General features: G+C 36.0%; 1 protein-coding gene across 1 annotated transcript in view; it reads left to right on the top strand.

The window, feature by feature from the left end:
- LOC144959229 (uncharacterized) overlaps positions 1 to 20863 on the top strand; it is a 26499-nt gene extending 5636 nt beyond the window's left edge. Inside the window, exons 4-12 of the mRNA XM_078891770.1 lie at positions 3882 to 4014; positions 4272 to 4466; positions 6486 to 6557; positions 7783 to 8628; positions 9932 to 10192; positions 13401 to 13571; positions 16868 to 16968; positions 20359 to 20590; positions 20837 to 20863. Of these exons, the coding sequence (XP_078747896.1) occupies positions 3882 to 4014; positions 4272 to 4466; positions 6486 to 6557; positions 7783 to 8628; positions 9932 to 10192; positions 13401 to 13571; positions 16868 to 16968; positions 20359 to 20590; positions 20837 to 20863 (2038 nt within the window). The remainder of the gene's footprint in view (positions 1 to 3881; positions 4015 to 4271; positions 4467 to 6485; positions 6558 to 7782; positions 8629 to 9931; positions 10193 to 13400; positions 13572 to 16867; positions 16969 to 20358; positions 20591 to 20836) is intronic.
- Positions 20864 to 21531: the final 668 nt, after the last annotated feature.

The following is a 21531-nucleotide window of genomic DNA, read 5'->3' as shown; positions in this document are numbered from 1 at the left end:
TCTTCGATCTTGGGGGAAAGGCAATTCCACGTCGCGCTGGGAGACGCCACGAGCAAAGTAAGGAAGTTGAAGAATGGGGACCCTCAGGGGTCGGTACCTGCGCCAATGCTGTTTCACGTTTACAATAGCGATATGCCGAACACTTCCTCCTTGAGGCTGGGATACGCGGACGACTGGGCACTCGTTACTCAGAGTAAAGTGTGGACCCGTCTCGAGAGCGTACTCAGCGAGGACGTCACCAAACTCAAATGCTACTTCGACAAGTGGTACCTGAAGATGAACACTTCAAAAACCGTGGCCACTGCATTTCACCTATGCAGTGCATGACACACCCGCAAACTGAATGTCCTAGTCCGGGACCAGCCACTCCCATATGAGCCGCATCCAAAATATTTAGGGGTGACGTTGGATCGCAGCCTAACCTATCGGGTGCATCTAGAAGGGGTTGCCCGGAAGATAGAGAAGCGGTGCAGTCTTCTGAGGAAGCTGGTGGGATCAACTTGGGGCGCTAGCCAAGCGCTCCTGAGAACGTCCGCCTTGGCACTATGCTATTCCACCGCGGAGTATTGCGCTCCAGTGTGGGGTAGAAGCAGAAACGTTGAGAAGGTGGATGTAAAACTTCGCAAGTCGATGCACATAGTGTCAGGAACGCTAGCAACAACTCCTAGAGAATGGGGCCCGATAATGGCAGCGATCCAGCCTCCCGATGTCCGAGGGAGATGATTACGGGAAACTGGCTGAGTAAGATAAGAGAGAGGGAATGGGGCGTTTCGAGCCGAAGTAAGTCCCGGCAACCCTTGTACGCAAAATCCCTGACTACGTCTAGAGCTGCACATACGAGATGGAAGTCGGTTTGGACGAATTCAATCCCTCGTGGGGGCCTGGACATTACCTCCTCTCAGCTCGGTGAGAAGTTGCCAGGCTTTGATACCAGTAAGAGGAGACACTGGGTGACGGCGAATCGGCTTCGGTCGAGAAGCTGCCTCACGGCCAGTGCGCTTCATCGGTGGGGTCTTTCTGAATGTCCAACATGTGCCCGCTGTGGGCAAGAACCTGAGACGGCAGAGCATCTAGTCTAACGGTGTGTTGTGACGATGCTACCTGGCGGGTTTGCGACGGTGCACGAATGCGGACCAGACTTTGCTGATTGGGTCGATTGTCATAAGATAGTAGTGTGAGAACCATAAGAGGCTGCTGCCACGCGGCAATATAACGGACAAACACACCAAACTATGTGTAACATTGTACGTTAATAGTCTGATTAATACAGTTTAGTGAGAATTAATCATACAACTGGATGACAAAGAAAACAATAACAAAGTCCTGAGTGACGTCAACTTCGTTCTATCTATATACACTGGGTGTGGAAATTTACCTGATACTTTTATTGTTGTTGAACAGGGCCAAATGCTGTGAATGGTCTCCACGTTTTTAATATGATGAGGTGACTCGAATATGATTTTCAAATAATGTTTTTTAGGATTAAAAGCTGTCCAATTGATTAAAAGCTTTATGTATGATTGTTTTGATCTATTGTTTGTACACTTCCTGTGTACCGGGTGAGCCAGTTGCAATATCGTCTTAACACGTTAAAAAACAAACCAGAGACCATACTAACTATGACCCATCGTTGTTTTATAAAAGTATGAGTGTATCTAAATCGTTTTAAATAGATTGGACATCATAAGACATGTTCAATAAATTGTAACCCCTTAATGTGAACAAAAGGCCTTTGTGATTCAATAATCAAGAGAGGGGGCATCTGGTCATAGCCATTGTTAACTTAAAGCCTGACACTGACCAAAAAATGACCAGTCTTTTGCCACAAAAGAAAACAAGTCGTGAGTTGTATTCAATAAATCAACAAATGAAATAACTTGTTTCCATGAGCTCTACTAACGACAACTCACTGGACGCTACACAAACCTAAAAATGACATCAATCTGCCAGTCCTAGAGGGTTCTAGTGTCAGGCTATATATGTTAACGGTGGCTACGCTAGAACCCTCTAAGACTTATAGTTTGACGTCATTTTTTATGTTTGTGTAGCGTCTGGTGAGTTGTCGTTAGTAGAGCTCAAGGAAACACGTGATTTCATTGGTTGATCTATCGAATATAACTCACGATTTGTCTTCTTTTGTGGCCAAAGGCGTGTCTTTTGACTTAAGTTGTTAGTCAGTGTCAGGCTATAAGTTAACGATAGCTTCGATCTGGTCCCTGGAAGGCTCAACCAAGATCAGGCTTTTTTGGCTGTGAGACTAAATGATAAAACTTGGCCCTCTAGATTGAAGGGTTTTGTAGAGAGCAAGCTACCCACTCTGAGGGAAAAAAAAGTTACAAGAACTATCACCAGAACTTCAAATTCATTTCTTGTGAATTATATGAATAGCTTATCACTGTAGCATAACATATATAAACGCTCAACATGATCATTGAATAACTCATCAAATCTGAGACGTCATAAACATTTCCAGAAATGCAAGGTTTTCTTTAGTCTAGCAGGAGAAGAGCCTGGGAGGATATTTACAGACTATGGTCTAGAATATTACCACTGCTCAACTAGCTGGGAGTTAGTTCACGAGTTCCCAATTGCCATTATGCAGTACGATCTCGTATATTTTCGATTATACTTTACACCAGAACGAGTAATATAATCTGCAATACGCTTCAACGGCCGCAACGTCACTTACCTCGTAATGACGCATGGTAACTTAGTAACTGGCTCTAAACTATCGGAACAATGGCGGACGTCCTTATGAAATATTTCTCCGACGAGCATAAAAGCGTATCCAGAGGAAAAAAAAAAACATAACTCTGATCATGTTTTGACTTTTACACATTCTGATCACAAGACATATGAAAAGTTCTAGCCAGCATGAAAAATAAAAAGTACAGATTTTCTTTGTTTAGAACCACGATGGCCGCCGTTGCTGGGCGACGTGACATCAGACTATTGAATCCAATTCCTTTCATTGTGATCCATTCGTTGAATTAAAACCTGGCTTGTATTATGAACATTGGGTAAAATCTCTCTCTCTCTCTCTCTCTCTCTCATTTTTTCTCACTCTCTCTCTCACACACACACACACACGCACATACTCTCCCTCTCTCTCTCTCTCGCTCTCTCTCTCTCTCTCTTTCTCTCTCACCCTCTTCCTCTTTGTATCTTCCTCTATTATTTTCTTCCCCCTTCTCTCTCTCTCTCCAATCCCTCTATGTCATCTTCTCTTCCTCTTTTTCTTCCTCCCTTCTCTATGCCTTATTTCACACAAAACACGAGTCGTTTATGCATTCGGTAGTTCCTACCTATAATTCTCTGGGCAAGACAGGGACGCTAAAGAAGAGAACCTAATCTATCATTGTTATGATTGACAGGTGATCAACCCATTTTATATATTATTTGCTATTTCAATTTCTTTGATTTAACATTGCATTTAATTCTCATGGGATTCACCCTTCAATTACTGGAAATAAAAAACAAAAAACAAGGAATATACTTAATATGAAACCAATATATCTATTTAGGTGGTTATTTTCTATCATTAATAAAGCCGGAATGAGGCGTTAAAACGAAACGCTCAATTAATTGCCAGAGTGGATATATAGCAGGGGTTATTCTAAGGGTCCTGGCAACCTGTACGTAAATTTTCATGCTTTCAGGCCGAATTTTCACTTTTTAGTCTTATTATCCCTCTATGAAAGCTCCTCCCAGAAGTTATAAACTTTTATTAAAGAGGTCCCGAAAAATCTTTCTTACTAGATAGTTCAGCATACCATAGAAGACAGCAACCAAATTGACAATAAGAATCAATTCATGAGCCGAAAATGCGATGAGTTGGACACATATTGCATATGACGCATTCGGTTGAAAAAAATCTGCAGGTCAAGAGGAAGAGAAGCAGCCACAGGAAACGAGGAGAAATGCCTGCAGGGCAAAATAGTTGCCCCATCTCTGACTTCAGAGATAAAGACACAGATGAAGGTCCTTTCTGCTGTGAAGAACGAAGAGAAAGAAGTAGGTATGTAAGGAAAACGCAATCGACTACCTCCTTCGGAGCATTATTTACATAGTTGCTAAGCTGCATTTACATTTGTATCGATAGAATTTAAAATTTATTTAATTCAGATGTCAGGAGCAATTTTTGACTCACTGACTTTCTTTCCAAGCCCAAAGAAAATATGATATTTTGTAAGGGCAACATTCAGAATTGGATATTAGTTATAAGTTTCTTAATTACCAAGTCTTTAATTCTTCCTCTTTTCTCTCCTAAGGTTAAACCCAGTAGTGCAGCTTTCATCAAAATCAATTTTTTGTTTTCCAAACTACGCCTGCCGGATGGTTTAATGTTTTCTCTTCGAAGTTTTCTTATTCGCAATAATAGAGAACTTCTGCAAATTAATAGGAAAGCAAAAGAGTCTTTTCATGCCAATGAAGATCTGATTATCAATCTTCAACCAGTCGCAAAGGTAAATGCATTACATTTATATCCATTTGTTGTACTCTGTCCTTTCAACCAAAAATAACACAATAATGTTTTGTACAATCATCTTCTCAGTGGCAAAGATATGGAAATCAATTGTGATTTTTTTTGGGTAGTTTTATCCAAACACATTTTCATGTTGGCTTTGTACGAGGGTAGTCTAATATGAATTGCCATGACTATAAATAAATCTATAAATTCACATGGTTTTCAAGTGAACGTTATCAATTTCTCAGAAGTTTACTTTAAAAAATCCCAGGAAATTTTGATTAGCACTTTTTATTTTACTCCGCACTAAGGCGCACAAACCAGAAATCCAACTTTTCCTGAAGGAAGCGTCAATGAAAAAGGAAAGAAACGCTGTTGTGAAATTCTCATAGCATCTGTGAAAAGTAGGTATTTATAAATTGGTGACGATGAAATATGACTCTTGCAATATGTTGTCAGTAGGATTTAGATATGAAGAGCCACTCAAAGCAACGGAGAACCTATGAAGCACCGAAAAAAGGCAAAGATGAGCCGCTCTTTGATAAAAGTCATACTCAACGGGTTTCTTTTGGCAAACAGAGGACATCATCGTGTTTGACTATCTTCCAAAGATAAAATCATGAACAGCAAACACAACTAACAACTGTTGAATATACTGATTCGAATACAAAACATTCAAGAAACCTTCGAAATGAAATTCTGCTTTTAAAGGACGATGCGTCTTCTTTTCGTGTCGCAGTGCCATTAACAACAGATGCAGATTGCGGCTTAGAAATCTTACCTTATCCTTCCTCTTCTAATCACTCAATTCGGCCCCTTCACATTTTAAAAATGTTCCTTATATACAGTGAAGAAAGACACAAAGGAAAGCGTCTTGAAAAGTAAATTATAGTTCTAAGATTTTCAGAAGATGAATTTAAGGCCAAATCTTCTACCTTCTATTTTGAAGGATTTTTCAAAGTCACAAGAGATGGAAAAGGTACACCACTTTAGCTGGGGAGTATTCTAGAAATATAAACGTAAGTCATGATATTTGGAACATTCCTTCTTCATCAGGGCAATTTATATTTGACCAACCCTTGTATTTGAACATTATCTAGCAATTTGATTTTGTCTTAGTTTATTTCTTTTTGGCTGGAAGACTAGAAGGAGAAACGCCGATTTCGATTGGTGGAATCAAGATCTAAACATGCAAATAGAATGTAATAAAACACTGGTTTTGCGAAATAGAGTGTAGGGAAACTTGAGCTTTTTTATATAGCGCAATATCCACTAAACGTGCTCAAAGCGCTTTACAAGGGGTCCCTGGCCAACAGCAACACATAACATGTAGGACGAGACATGACGCCTGTCAGGCGATATTACAAATTTTTGGGACAGAGACAACGCTGTTAACGGCCAGGTACTCATTTTACACCTGAGTACGGTGAGAGAATGTGAGTAAAGAGCCTTCTCCAAGGACTCAACTATGCGCTGAGCGCGAGGCTCGAACCCAGGACCTTCCGATCCGAAAGCGAGTGTCATACCACTAGACCACATAGCCGCAGGGAAGTTACATCCAGTTATTTAACAGTGTTTCTTTTTTTAAAAAACCCGATATAAATTGGTTATATCTAAAGAAAGTAAATTTGAAAAAAATTAAACGTTCATCATATACCTTAGTTAAACAAAAGATACTTAGATGCATTATCTATGTTACTGCAATGACTTAAAATAGTTATATTATTTGATATTAACAGATTATAAGAAAAGCAGGATTCTCTCTTAGACTTTAAAAGTCAACATCATTTGGACATTTTGACAGATTGCGAAACGATTTGATATAGAAATGCAAAATAAAAGTTGAAGTTGGTTTTACTTAGTTCCTAACATATTAGCTGACGTCAACACCGTTGATTGATGTGATAAGGAAATAAATGGGAAAAGTGTATGGCCATTCTTTGGCACAACAATGAAGGGATGTAACATCCAATGCAATTTCTGAAAGGCAAAATATTCCCTTTTATTTGCACTGAAGGTTGTCAGAAGCGTAGCAGAGGGAATCGGACTAAATGTTTTGACCCTCTCACCGATTAAATCTAAATCAATGGTTAGCAATTTGAACTCACATTCTATATCATTTTAAAGGGGTATTCTCGAGGCATATTTTTATCAGGATTAATCGTTTATCGTAGGAATTATTAGACCGGATTTATTCTAATCTGAAAACAGGGTCCACTACAGAGTAGCAATCATGGGTGTCGTTAGCATGATAATGCTCTGCAGCTGTTCCAAAACAACATTTATAAACCTGAATCTGAATTCACTGTCCACTTTAAGAGCGCCCCGAATATTCATTTGTGAGGTAGGGCTGCTATGTGGTCTAGTGGTATGACACTCGCTTTCGGATCGGAAGGTCCTGGGTTCGAGCCTCGCGCTCAGCGCATAGTTTAGTCCTTGGAAAAGGCTCTTTACTCACATTCTCTCACCGTTCTCAGGTGAAAAATGAGTACCTGGCCGTTACCATCGTTGTCTTTGTCCGAAAAATTGTAATATCGTCTAACAGGCGTCATGTCCCGTCCTCCATGTTAAATGTTGCTGTTGACCAGGGACCCCTTGTAAAGTGTTTTCAGCACATTTAGTGGATATTGCCCTATATAAAGCTCAATAAAAAAGATTAGGGGATTTTCTCTATCGCTATGTCGCTGTGCATGTTTTGTGGCAATGCGCCACAACAATGATTCGTAAACAGTCGAGGGTTGTTTTTTTTTTTACTTATTACATATGAATGGTTATAGAGTACAATCAATTTTTTAAGAGAAAACAAAGACTCAAAACACCGTGTACGCCATTTAAAAATAGATTTAGATTAAAAACAACCCGTTCTAGGCAATGTATTACGTAACACTGGAATAAAAGGATCACTTAGAACCATGACATTTTAATATAATTATTGAAATGAATTTTTTTTCTAAGACAATATGAGTAATAATTCATCAAACACGTTGTTTGATGTTATCAGGAATCACCTATGTTGTCCAAGCGAGCAAATTGGGGGTTAATCATCTTACCCAAGGAAAAAAAACCGAAAGGGCCTGAAGTGGGGCTCGAATCGGGGACCTTCCAGGTCACATTGCAATGCCTTAACCACATGGCCACTTCGCCTCCTGATTTTCAAAAATATATCAGTTGTCTTCCAATCTTTGAGTATACCAATATGCTTTGAGAAAATAGAAACTAATTATCCTCATGTTTTGTTAAGATCTGTAACAGAATTGTTTTAATATTTCTCTTTAGTTTTGTGAACATTGAAAAAAATATTTTCTTCCATTCAGGGGTTCCTGTACGACAACCCCAAAGGCAAACATATCTTTATGGTAAAATTGGTGCCTGCTATTGAAAACAATGAAGTAACAACGCCAACACCATTAAAAGAATTTTCAGAAACAACAGTTACTACTTCTACGTCGAACAAAGCTACACCCACAATAACAAATCCTACTCTATCCAAAAACGGTTCTCTGAAAACAACAAATACACCCAACTTTGACAACAGTACTCAGTCTAAAAGAAACGTTACGTTATCAAACAATACTTTACAATCACTGAATAAGTCAGATAAGGAAATAAAAACTATAATAAATGCCACATTATCACAAAAGAGTTCTGTGATGACCACAAATGCGCCTACATTTGACAACGATACTCGGTCTAATAGGGCTGAACTGTTATCCAACGATGCATTACATTCACTAATGAACACGCCAGTCTCAGCCACATTATCACAAAACAGTTTTGTGGTGACCACAACTGCGCCTTCATTTGACAACGATACTCGGCCTAATAGAACTGCAACATTATCGAACGATACTTTGCATTCAATAATAAAAAAGTCAGTCTCGGACAATGTAATTCAAAATGTAATAGATGGCACATTATCAAAAATCAGTTCTCTGATGACAACAACAAATGTACCTACATTTCGCAACAGTACTCAATCCACTGAATATTTAGGATTATCAAATCAGATATCGAATGAAACTATAACGGGTGGAAACACATTACCAGCTATGGCAACCAACTACTCAGGCGTCATGAATGTGGATTTACCCATCAGCTTATCGGAAATAAGATGCTCTTCCTTTCAGACAGAAAGCCATTCATGGCAGGATGATGTCTGTGTATGTATGCTATTTTGCTAATTCACTCAATTAAAAAAACATGTTAAGAGCATGAGGTGTTTAGTCAGGAGGTATTTAGATTATTTACAAGTTCTGTTGATTGGTGTGATTAGGAAATGCATATTTGATTTATTTTAAATGTCTCTTCCGTCTGCGCGCAGACCCTATCTAATGTAGCTGGATTAGCTGCGGTTAACAAATTATTATTATTATTATTATTATTATTATTATTATTATTATTATTATTATTATTATTATTATTATTATTATTATTATTATTTTAATGCCTATTGATGCTTGTGTGAATAGCCAGGCTGTATTTTTGTTTCCCATCAAGATAAATCTGCTTTTCAGTTTGCAATTCATTATTTTACTCGATTCTTTAATTATTCTCTTTAATGGTAGAAACCACGGGTGTCCGGTAATGGAACCGATGATAGAAATAAAACGAAGATTCTACAGAAAAAAGGTTCTTTCCTTAACCACACGATTCCGGCGGTGACCTCTGTCTTGTTGACAAGGACATGTTATTTTAACTTGTTCGTTTTGGGAAAATCCTGATTTTATAATTTTGATAAAGAGGCAGAGGAGCATTATTGGAGAGGGTACAAGAATAGTACAATTTATATTGAGAATGTCATGAGAGAGTTGAAGAGAAGATTGGCAATGAAAAAAAGAAGCTGTCATGAAGTGTTGCTTGAGTTATTTTGGATTCAAACCCCCAAAATCAGTTCCCTCACCACCTTGAGCCGCCAAAAAACCTACTCTTTCAGCCTCAATCTCTACTCCTCTAGCCTCGATCCCTACCACTCCAGCCTTGACCGTATCATTTAAAAAAACGACTTCTGATTTATCAAAGTAAATGTTGAGCTGCTAGAAGCCGTGGTCTGTAAAAGAACTTTAAGGGATTTAATAGCTTGATTAAAGAACAAAATACCAACTACGGAACATTCCGCCTTAAATCCGTTTTCCAACTAATAACAAAATCAGCAAAAACGTTATACTATAATAACAACAAAAAGAATTTGAATAGCAACTCAAAGATTAAGAGAACCATAAGTATTTTCATCATCATCATCATCATCATCATCATCATCATCATCATCATCATCATCATCATCATCATCATCATCATCATCATCATCATCATCGTCGTCGTCGTCGTCGTCATCATCATCATCATCATCATCATCACCACCACCATCATATTCCTTGCATTCAATAGCACTATAACCACAACCATCACCATTTTCTACAAGTCCATCATTGTTCATGGCTGTTATAATTCATATGTCCCATATAGACACCCACTGGACTCACAGATACAACTTTGACATGCAATTGCTCTATACTCTCGGGCGTTTTTTCTGGTGAAATAAGATGGAATTCTGAATGGATTGACATGGATGTTCTACGAGAGGTCAAGAGGTTAGAACACGATCTTCAGATGCACGAAACAGAGACTCAGGAATACGAACTCATCTATTTATTGATTGGGATTGCTATACTTTTTATTGCTCTCGCAAAAGTTGCCCATCGCCATGACCAAAGCAGCAAAGACATTGTAAGGTTTGGTTTTCTTTATGACTCAATTTTTTTATCCGACTATGTATAACCAAAAGATAAGGTTTTGTAGTGATTTTCCGTTTTGCTTCCTGTGTGAATAAGGTTTATTGGACTAACTTTATACTAGTTATACCTTGATGCTAAAGAGTAAAATATGTTGTATAGCATATCCAGAGATATTATTTGAGGTGAATAGGCGGAAACCAAAAGCCAACTTCAGTCGATGCCCGCTTCCAGACCCAATCAGCGCAAAAGATTATAAGCATTTCCTACAATTTGAAAACAGGCGATTGAAATAAATTCCTTTGCAATGCGATTCCGTCCAATAGCGGGGTTGACTGATTTGGGTGCTTGGCATATATCAATGGTGGCTAATGTTGTAATGAATAAGTGTGTGTGTATATAATATATATATATATATATATATATATATAATATATATATATATATATATATATATATTGAGAATATCAAAGTTTTAGAATATCAAATTTTTAGAATTTACAGTGAAATTGACTGACTGTTACAATAATAATAATAATAATAATAATAATAATAATAATAATAATAATAATAATAATAATAATAATAAATAATAATAATAATATAATAATAAATAATAATAATAATAATAATAATAATAATAATAAATGATAATAATAATAATAATAATAATAATAATAATAATAATAATAATATAATAATAATAATAATAATATAATAATGATAACAATAGTAATAATAATAATAATAATAATAATAATATTAATAATAATAATAATAATAATAATAATAATAATAATAATAATAATGATAATGATAATAATAAATAATAATAATATATAATAATAATAATAATAATAATAATAATAAATAATAATAATAATAATAAATAATAATAATAATATATAATAATAATAATAATAATAAATAATAATAATAATAATAATAATAATAATAATAATAATAATAATAATAATAATAAATAATAATAAATAATAATAATAATAAAATAATAATAATAATAATAATAATAATAATAATAATAATAATAATAATAATAATATATAATAATATAATATACTTTATTCATAAAAAAATGGAAATTCGTATACAGACGTGGCATGCATAAAAATGTATAAACACACAGTTGAGAATCTATGGCGACAATGTATACATATACATACATATATATATATATATATATATATATATATATATATTGTGTGTGTGTGTGTTTGTGTGTGTGTGTGTGTGTGTGTGCAAATGTACAAAAATGTAAAAATATACAACCAAGAACCAATGGCAACACTTTATAATATATATATATATATATATATATATATATATATATATATATATATATATATATATATATATATATATATTATTTTGATAAATTGAGATAGGCCATACCTATGACCTTTAGTCCGAACCTGTGTGTGCATATTTAAAAGATAGTATTTTAATTTAAATTACAGTTGCGCGTTGATATTTCGAACAACATGTGGCAAAATTAAAATGAATTAAGGTGACGTGCTGCCTTAACAAGCATATTCTAAGATTTAAAACATTTTGGGGACGACTGGCAATTCTAAAAAGTCGAAAGTGATTTCTCCACGAACACCTTAAAAGGGGAGATATGACTTACTGATATTGTATTTCTGATAAGATACTCTCCTCAAAACAGTAACAAAATTTTATATTCAAAGCTACAAACGCGTTCCATTATTCCAACATACCCACTGACCCTAAGCAAAGAAGTATTTTCCTCGAGCCAACCAACTGACCTCGTCATTAATAACCATCGTCAAACCCTTGTGGAAACCGTGCCCAAAACACGTTTTGAAAAAGAAGGGAGTGCACACTAAAATGTCATCAGTCGGATGGTGAAAAGGTTTTGGACTGAGATAATGCTAAGTTTAGTTAGAAGCTCAATTTTTATCTACAATGAGTTCTGTCATAAATGATTAAATCAACCCTTTTGTACATCTTCGGGAAATATCAAGGCTTAATTTCACTTCAATATATTTTTTTTACAGTTAGTCAAGTTGAAAAAGTATGAAATTTGAGAAAATTTGCTGGATACCTTTCCCATACATCTGACTATAACTTCATGAAAAATCACCCAATTTACTTCAAATAAAATTTAAAATACTCTGGTGAGCATATTCTTTCAGAAAATGCATGAATGCAAATCCAAAATTTTTACCTTCCGACTGATTATATCATTCACTGACACAAATGTTGATGTTCCTTTGATTTGAATAAGCATCCGCTGATTCTGTGTAAATCAGATTTATTAAAGAAATTATTGCCTTAAAAAACATAGTTTCATTAATTTTAGCAATACTCTATCTCTTTGAATACTATAAAACTAGTCGTTAGGAGCCATTGGGCCCATGAGGCAAATAACGTTTACTGGCCGCAAATCGCAAAGTTCTTTCGGTTAAGTCTAACAAAATCCAGTTACCCAATCATTGCGGGATGTACAAGGGTGGTTAACAAATCGGAATGCATCCAGGATCGATCGGGGTCGTTTTGCGCGACAATCAAATACTCTAACCATTGGGCTACATCATGACACCCTCTGTATATTAAAATGTTCCTGGTTATTGTCAACTAGATCCATTTAAGTATTCATTTTGAGCAAAGATGGCGGCCGGCGGAATGATCAGCGGAGCAGAGGGGTCGTGAAGAAAGAGTTTCTACCTATTCTTGAACACACTTGTACTCCACTGGTCGCTATAATTAGTGTTTGTCATAGAGGAATGCTATTGTGATCTACAAACTGTTGTGTCATTTTGAAGTCCTAGGCCTACCTTATTTTGATTAAATCTTGTAAACGTTCGGAGTAGTATATCGACTAAGGATTGGATGATAAAACAGTATGTGATTCAATTCCTTACATTGTGTATAATGATAATAGGTTGTCCAATAATAACAAAGAAAATGTATTAGTTACTCTCATTATTTTTGTTTCAGCTCATAAAATAATACTTTTTTTCTGAAATGTATGTAAACAAATGAGAAAAATATAATCGAAACAGTCGACATTATTTATTGCGATGGTCCTACTGGGATCTGTAGTAATGATCGAACAGTAGTCATAAATGAGTATCCTTTTCATTGTTGTTACAATTATTTTCTCAACTACGTTAACTGAAATGAATACAAATAATAGGACTCTTTTAAAATATCCCCAGTATCGAACCGCCTTGTCATCCTTCAGGCCAGAAGACCGGTATCGATACCTCATTTGTATCAAAGTCTTGAACTTTCCACGATCTGGTATGACGTCACGTCTATGGGCTGTTCTAATTGGCCAGATTAGAACTAGCGGTGAATTACTACTGGATAATGGACACCATTTTTACGTAGGCAACATCAAGGGTGTCCATAAAGTTTTTCCCTGATTTCAAAGGCAGATTATTATTTAACCCGTATAGATATTTGCATCTGGTTTTCACCAGCGTCTATGGAAAAGCCATACAAGTATGCCCATTATCCACAATCCACATAACCCCACCAAGTTTACTAAAATGAACATGAACTTAAACGACGTCATTTTTCTCTTCATTTACTTCGGAATAGCAACAGTGCGACGAAAAAATCGCTTGGTCGACGGGAATGTGACCAATCTCTGACACTGTGTGTCAGTAATTTTAGAGTATCCTATTTTTTAAAAAACGTTTTCCTGACATGGTCTGCCAAACTGGGCTATGAAATGTTGTTGAGCTATCTCTGACGATTTTGTTTAATACAATAACATAACACAAGGTGATTTGTGTCCCACTTTTGCCATTCCGAAAAAGAATTTTACATATATGATGCATTTAACAATAATAATTTATGCTTTTTATATAACGCCTTATCAACAAGCTCAAAGCGCTTAACAGTAACGTGATAACTTTCACTCAAACAAACAACCATTCAAACATGCAATATGAAACAAAGCAATGTAAATCTACAGTGTTACATATTAAAAAGAAACATTTTAACAGGATTTTAAAAAAGAATTCTGCGTCATTACTGTCTCTGATATAACTTGGAAGGGAGGTCCAGATAAGAGGTGCCGAATATCCAAACGCATGCTCGCCAATTTTGCGAGTCATGTATGTGAATATCAGACTTTTATCTCAGAGTTCTGGATGGGACGTCGAATTTAAGCATGCTATTAATCTATCCAGGACAATTAGAGTGCAGTGATTTAAAAACAATAGTACAGGTCTTAAATTCTATACGTTTCTCAACGGAAAGCCAGAGGGGTTCTTGTAGCAAACCCGATGCAGATTGATTTCTCCTCTTTCTATAAAATAAGCCTGGCAGCATTGGTCTGAGCGTCTGTGATCTTATTTTATCTTTATTTATAGAAGACAGAAGAGAATTACAATAATCTAGCTTTGATAGGATTAGAGAATTAGCTAACAAAGTAGAGATGTCTCTTGTAATGAGATGTCTAACACTACGTATTATTCTCATTTCCATGTACATTAACGTAACGATATGACTTACTTGGCTGGTAATAGACAACCTGAGCAGTTTCAATTAGACTATTTTCTAAAGCGGTTGATTCACACTCAACATTTTAAAGGATTGCTGGCCTATCGATATATAATAATAATAATAATAATAATAATAATAATAATAGATCTTTATTGTCCATAAATATGGCAATTTGTCATTTAGTTACACTTGTTATAATGTTAAACGATAACTAAGATTGAACAGATATTTCACTCCTACTTATTTTCTCTCTCTCTCTCTCTCTCTCTCTCTCTCTCTCTCTCTCTCTCTCTCTTTCTTTCTTTCTTTCTTTCACACGTGCGATATACACAACATAAACATATTCATTTCGTTTTCAATTTGTTACGATTGTGGCAATTCGACACCAAAAATTATCATCATTATCAATTGGTCAGTTAATCTTACATTAAATAAATTAATCAGTTAATCAGTCAACGAATCAATCCTTGGTTTTTCTGTACCATATGAAATATTCAAAATTTTTATTGCTGATGGAACGAACGTTGATTTATACTTGTTAGTTCTACATTTAATCTGACAAAACCTTCTCCCAGATGGTAAAAGACTAAATTCATGGTATAAAATATGTTTTTTATTGTTGGTAATTGAGAATGCTTTCCTTTCTATTGCTTTTCCATGAATTATTTCTACTCCATCAAGAGGATGGTTTATTATTTTTGATGCCTCTTTGATAGATCAATTCAGTCTTACTAACGTTAAGTTTTTGTCTGTTCAGTTCCTTCCATGTTGTTAATTTAACAAAGCAGGATTGAAAACGTTCAATTAAAAGATGTAAATCGTCGTAGGTTGTTGACTTAAAGATTTGACTATCGTCTGCATAAAATTGGTAATTTAGGTTTAAATCAGAAATAATTGATACAAGGGGTCTCATTTACATTGTAAAAAGAACTGGACCCAGTACTGATCCATGTGGCACACCAAACTTCAGATGATCATAAGATAATTTGACATTTTTAATCACAACAGTCTGTCGACGATTCGTTAAATAAGATTCTAACCATTTCAGCGCCAATCAGTTGATACCAAAAAGACGTTCGAGTTGATTCACCAGAATGTCGTGGTCAATCGTGTCAAATGCAGACGATAAGTCCAACCAACATACTTAAATATCATGTTCATCTTCTGAATCATTTGGTGATGTAATGTGAGTCGATAACCAATGAGCATACTTGTACGACTTTTCCTTAGAATATGACGAAAACCAGAAGAAAATATCTATAACAGTTTAGACTTTGAAACTGGGGAAAGACATTATGGACACGCCTGTGTATTATGTGTGATGCTGCCTCAAGTTAGTATTATCTAAGGGCAAACCAGATGACAAAAAGGCTGCTTTATATTAAAAATTATCAAAATTATACAACTCTGGTTCTTTGAACTTTAGGAAATGACATTCATTCTTCTAAATAAAAGTTTCGAATTTTCATTCCCTTATTTGAGTATCTGGTTTATCCCAAACTTATAAAAAATTTTGTTCTGAGGGCTGAAGTTCATACTGCTCAATCGAAAGACTTATATGCAAGGGGACCAGTTTCATGGCCTTGTTGAGTCGGTCTTTTATAATTTAACCCAGTTTATTCATATGTTGTAAGAAAAGTTGAGTCCTACTAAAAAGTGTTTTGCAAAAAAATGCTTTTAAAAGTTTCAAGATGTGATTTGCAATATACTTTGACTACAATTTAGATGCATAGTTGTTGCTAAGCAGAAAAATAGTCCATGGATATAAACGACAGTCACTTATCAAAACTTGTTTCTCTAAAATGAAACATCCTCTCTCTCTCTCTCTCTCTCTCTCTCTCTCTCTCTTTTTTTTTCTCTCTCTCTCTCTTTATTTTTTTTTCTTCAAGGTCTGGTTACATAAGTAGTTAAGTTGAGGGGCCACAAGAGTTAAATTTTATGTAAGTTGTGGATCTATTACAAATATTATCTCCAAAATATTTTTAGAACCGACTACACATTTACCACACTGAAACAAATAATTATTATCTTATTTCATCCCCATGGATTGATAACCTTCAAATATTTGTGTGAAGTCCTCAAAGCAAAAAGTGATCCTCATTCGAGTTCAGGGAGAATGCCATCTATGCTCTTTAACACTTTGTAACAGATGTTTTTTATTCACCAGAAAGGATGTGACTATTGGTTTCTGACAAGTAGCTCTAAAAATCTTGGCTCTCTAAGAGGAATCACGCTCAGGGTTGACTCCACGGGACTAAATAATCGTTTGTGAGTTTTATTACCTTTCCTTAGTATGTCCTATTGGTGCGTAAATTCACCATAGCATAATTAATGTTTGCTAGACTTATTACCGTGCATCAATCATTATCATGATCATATCAGAATGATATGTTACCATTGACGTAGTAACATCATAACGACTGCTCTAGTTGTTATATTATCGTCACTGTATCACTGCCATCACAGAGCCATCAGTGATGTTATAGCATTGCATCATTATCATCAATAATACCACCACAATAGGATTCAATAGTCTGATGTCACGTCCGCCAGAAACCAGCAGTTTGGTTCTTAACAACGAAAATCTGTACTTTTTATTCGTCATGCTGGTTAGAACTTTTTCACATGGCATGTGATCAGAATGTATAAAAGTCAAAACATGATCAGATTTATAATGTTTTTCTTCTCTAGATACACTTTTATGCTCGTTGGAGAAGTACTCCATTAGGGCGTCAGCCATTGTTCCGATAGTTTAGAACCAGTTACTAAGTTACCATGCGTCATTACGAGGAAAGTGACGTTACGACTGTTGAATCCTATTAATTGACCATCACTTATATAAAATTCTAGCTCTTCATCATTGCATTGTCTTCCGTTGTTCCGCCTTCACATCATCATACCTCTCTGCTAGTTGGCTTGAACAAATCACCTCGTCTCAACTCAGAATTGTTATCCCATTCAAAGAAAAAAAAATCCTCATAAAGATGTAGAACTTAAAACTTAATTTTTATATCACCACATCATCATCATCATCATCATCATCATCATCATCATCATCATCATCATCATCATCATTGTTAAGTGAAGACTTTAATTTGATCAACTCTCAAGAAAATATTGCACTGGTAACCTGAACAGTCTTGGCGCCCCTATTGTAATTTCAAAACTATGATAGATACAGAATTGACAAGGTATCAAAACAAGCATGGTTTATGTCCTTTCCATTAATCATTTAAAATTTCAGCACAGTCGCTGTTCCCATCCACGCAGAGCCACCAAACGACGCACAGGGTAATTAATCGCGTCGAAGTTGAATTCAGGTGACAAATTTCGACACCACCGAGTCACCTTCGCCTGCACCTCCTAATCAATGCCAAAATTTATCTCCCATACCATTGAGGTGTCTCTTTAGCCTTAAGAAAAGGAAAAAGTCATTTCTAGCTAAATCGGTACTGTAAGAGGGATGATCTATGACTTCAAGAAAACTTCCTCTTTCAATGTGATTATGCGTTTGTGTGAGCATTCTCGGTATCCAACGGGGACATACTTTTTCGTAACCCAGGATTTCTCGAACAATATATTCAACTCCTCCTTATGAAATACAAGGCCTTTGCAAATGTCTGATTGTTTTATTCCGACTATTGGTTGGTTTAAGTTTTTCAATTTGCTTTTTTGTTTGTTTGATTTCTGTGTTTGCGATACATTTAGGTACTTTCAGCACCAGTAAAAATGAAGAAAAAGGGATAATAAAACATCCTAGATTACAATAAAAGCACATAAGAAATGTAAGATAAAGGGAAATGGTACAAGTAGGGAACAGATGCAGAGCAGACCATCAATTCACATAGTTTGAGATCACCTAAAAGTCTCATCTAGACACAACCACAGGATCCAATTAAGAGGAACACACTCAAATGCTTACATTATACATTTAAAACAACACATATACAGTACATAACTATAATATACCACTTCCCTCGTTTTATTTAGTGCTAATTGGACTTATTCATGCCACCGCCGTGATTATTTTCCAGCTTTTCCTTTTTCTGAGCTCACCTCAAGCACTTCTTTGACCACTTCGCGGATCGTATCGGCGGTTATATTCCAGTCTGTCGGGAAATCAATTCCTACTTTCCGTTCACCGTTGCAACAAAACGTCTCTTTGCTCTTCCTCTTTTAGTTTCCACCGTCGTGTTTTTCTCTTACTTCGTTTCTTTCTTTTGTTTCTTTTTCCAAATGCCATTTTCGCAATACTAATCTTATGCTGCGCTGCCACTCTCTTTCCCGGCAAACTGCCACAATTTGATACCTCCTTCAAAATGTTCCTCTTGCACAACAGGTAGCCTACTTGTGTCTTTCTCACACCACTTGAATACGTCACCCTGTACTCTCCTTCTTTCTAAAATGTGTATTTAGTATTGCCAGATCCACCCTTCTTGCAAATTTCTTCGCCTTCTTCATTTCTGCTGCCATATCCATACCTTCACAACCGTTTCTCCTCTCTGATATTGCTTTCTCCAACTTCCCCATTCATGTCAGCATCGATTAAAACTCTTTTTGATGTGTCGAACATTTCTATTTGCTCATCAATCTCCTTCCAAAGTTCCTCTTTTCTTGTCTTGCGTAAAACCTATAATCTGAGGTGAATATGCACCCACGACAATGATTTGATCCATGTTGACAAGATTACCAACTCCATCTCTTGTAGCCTCACTTCCTTTATAAAACAGTTTTAATCCTCCACCAATCTCCCTTGCTGTTTCACCTTTCCACATTGTTTCTTGCACACACAAAATGTTAATTTTTCTTCTTTCCATAACGTCAGCGTTTTCCGTTGATCTGCCTGTTAACGTTCAACATTCAAACTTCCAATCTTGATCTCCACTCCCATCCATTTCCTCGTCCATCTCGTCCGCCATTCCTCCTTTTGTTGGTGATCAGTAGTCACCAAATTTCCACTGCTAATCCTTGCTGGCCAATAATGATAGAGGCGGTTATCCCGAGCCCCGGCCGATACGGTATGATTCTTCTGGTGTGATTCATTCATTTAATGGTTGTGGTTTAAATTTCACTGCCAGGATGCATTTCCTGAGCAAAGACTTCCGGTTTAACCGGGTTTATGACCGTCCTCTCAAGGTGCTGGATTGGACCCCACAAAGGGCTGGTTAATTGTTTACAATTTTCTGTAATTTAAAAAAAACTGATGTACTCGTTATAGGCTATAACTATTTTCTACCACAATATTATAAGTATTCTTTACTTGTGGGAATTCTTGAATCAACTACAATTACCAGAAGTCCCAGGTTTGGGAGTTTGAGATGAGTGTCATTTAAATCCATCGATATTTGAAAAACAAGTATTCTATCCAAATTTTACATTCGGGTTATTCCAGAGTATTGCAGATAACAGGTTATAATCGGTATGTCTTTAGCCTTTCAAATATCCAGAATCAGTTTTCCTTTACCAAAGTGAAAATCAAGGTCAATGAGCCGAATTGAGCATGCAACAGCTCCTAACACCAAATAATTCCTTGTGAAAATAATTGTGGGGACACAATGCCATCATAATAACAAAGCAAAATAGAATGGAATAAAATTAAATTTCGCTTTCCTTTAAACAATTAAAGTATGGAATATTGCGTTTTCTTTTTATTTTCAGGCGAATCAACTCAATTGAAATATACGATGCCTTCAATGACATAATAGTAAAGGTTTATCATGGCGTGGCATTTTCAAATAAAGTTATGACACATGTCTGCTCATTGTGGCCAATTTATGAATCCAGTGTGACATCCTTCGCTGACACAGTTGCTGTAAGATTCATGAGAGACATTAAAACATCGCATACCTTAATGAGCATTTTACTCCATACGCCTGGTTCAAAGGCCATGGTAAGTGTCTCCCCTTCTCCATTTGTCCTTCTTCTCCTCCTTTTCTTATCCTTCTAGCTTTCTCTTCCACCTACTCTTCTTATTACATCTTCTTCCTCTTCCTCGACCTTCTCATTCTCCTCCCTATCTTCCCCCTTCTCCTCCTCCTCCTCCCCCTCCTCCTCCTCCTCCTCCTCATCCTCCTTCTTCTTCTTCTTCTTCTTCTTTGTCTCATCGTTAAATGCATGATGTCTATATCATCTGAAGGTATATCTTTTTAATGCAGTATTTTGAACACTGTGTTATTTTGGATAAGCTCTTTATAAATGTATTTGATATCTAAAAAGAAATTTACACAGCTTATCATTGATTGCCACACGATGGCTATTAGCTATTCGTCATTCATTAAAGTTGGGACTTTTGTTTAACTCCAAAAAAAAAGCAATTCATTTTACTTATACTGTATAACTTCATTATAACAGGTTATTCAAGTGATCCGTGTGTACTGCACGGTTGTTTGGAGTCTTCTGGTATCACTCGTGTTTGTTATTGGGGTACCTACATACCGCTTTGAAGAGGATGAACTGAACATAAATGACTCATATCTATTCCTTTTTTCCTTTATCGTCGCGGCTCTCAGCATCACATTCTTGGGGTTGGTTGAGAGGTAAGTGCTTGTTGAATTGCAGTGAGACCTTATTTTGCTTTTAATGTCAAGAGCGGTCTCTACGAAGTAGCACGGACGCCTTGTTATTCGCACTCCTCTAATCGAAGTAATTTAAATTATGCTTTGTAATAACTTAAAGTTGTTGATGCTATTATTAGGTATCACAAGACTCAATTTGGGTATACATATTCAAAATGGGGTTCTCTTACTATATTAATCGAGTATAGGGAATGAGATTAGCAGAAGAGTAGCGTCCTTTCATTGGACGTCACGGCGGAAAAGTTATTAGAGAGAG

Source organism: Berghia stephanieae, chromosome 13 (genome assembly GCF_034508935.2).
Source record: "Berghia stephanieae isolate SIO BIC M18660-M18661 chromosome 13, UCSD_Bste_1.3, whole genome shotgun sequence".
NCBI classification, from domain to species: Eukaryota; Metazoa; Mollusca; class Gastropoda; order Nudibranchia; family Aeolidiidae; genus Berghia; species Berghia stephanieae.
This window is presented reverse-complemented; position numbering and strand designations above follow the sequence as displayed.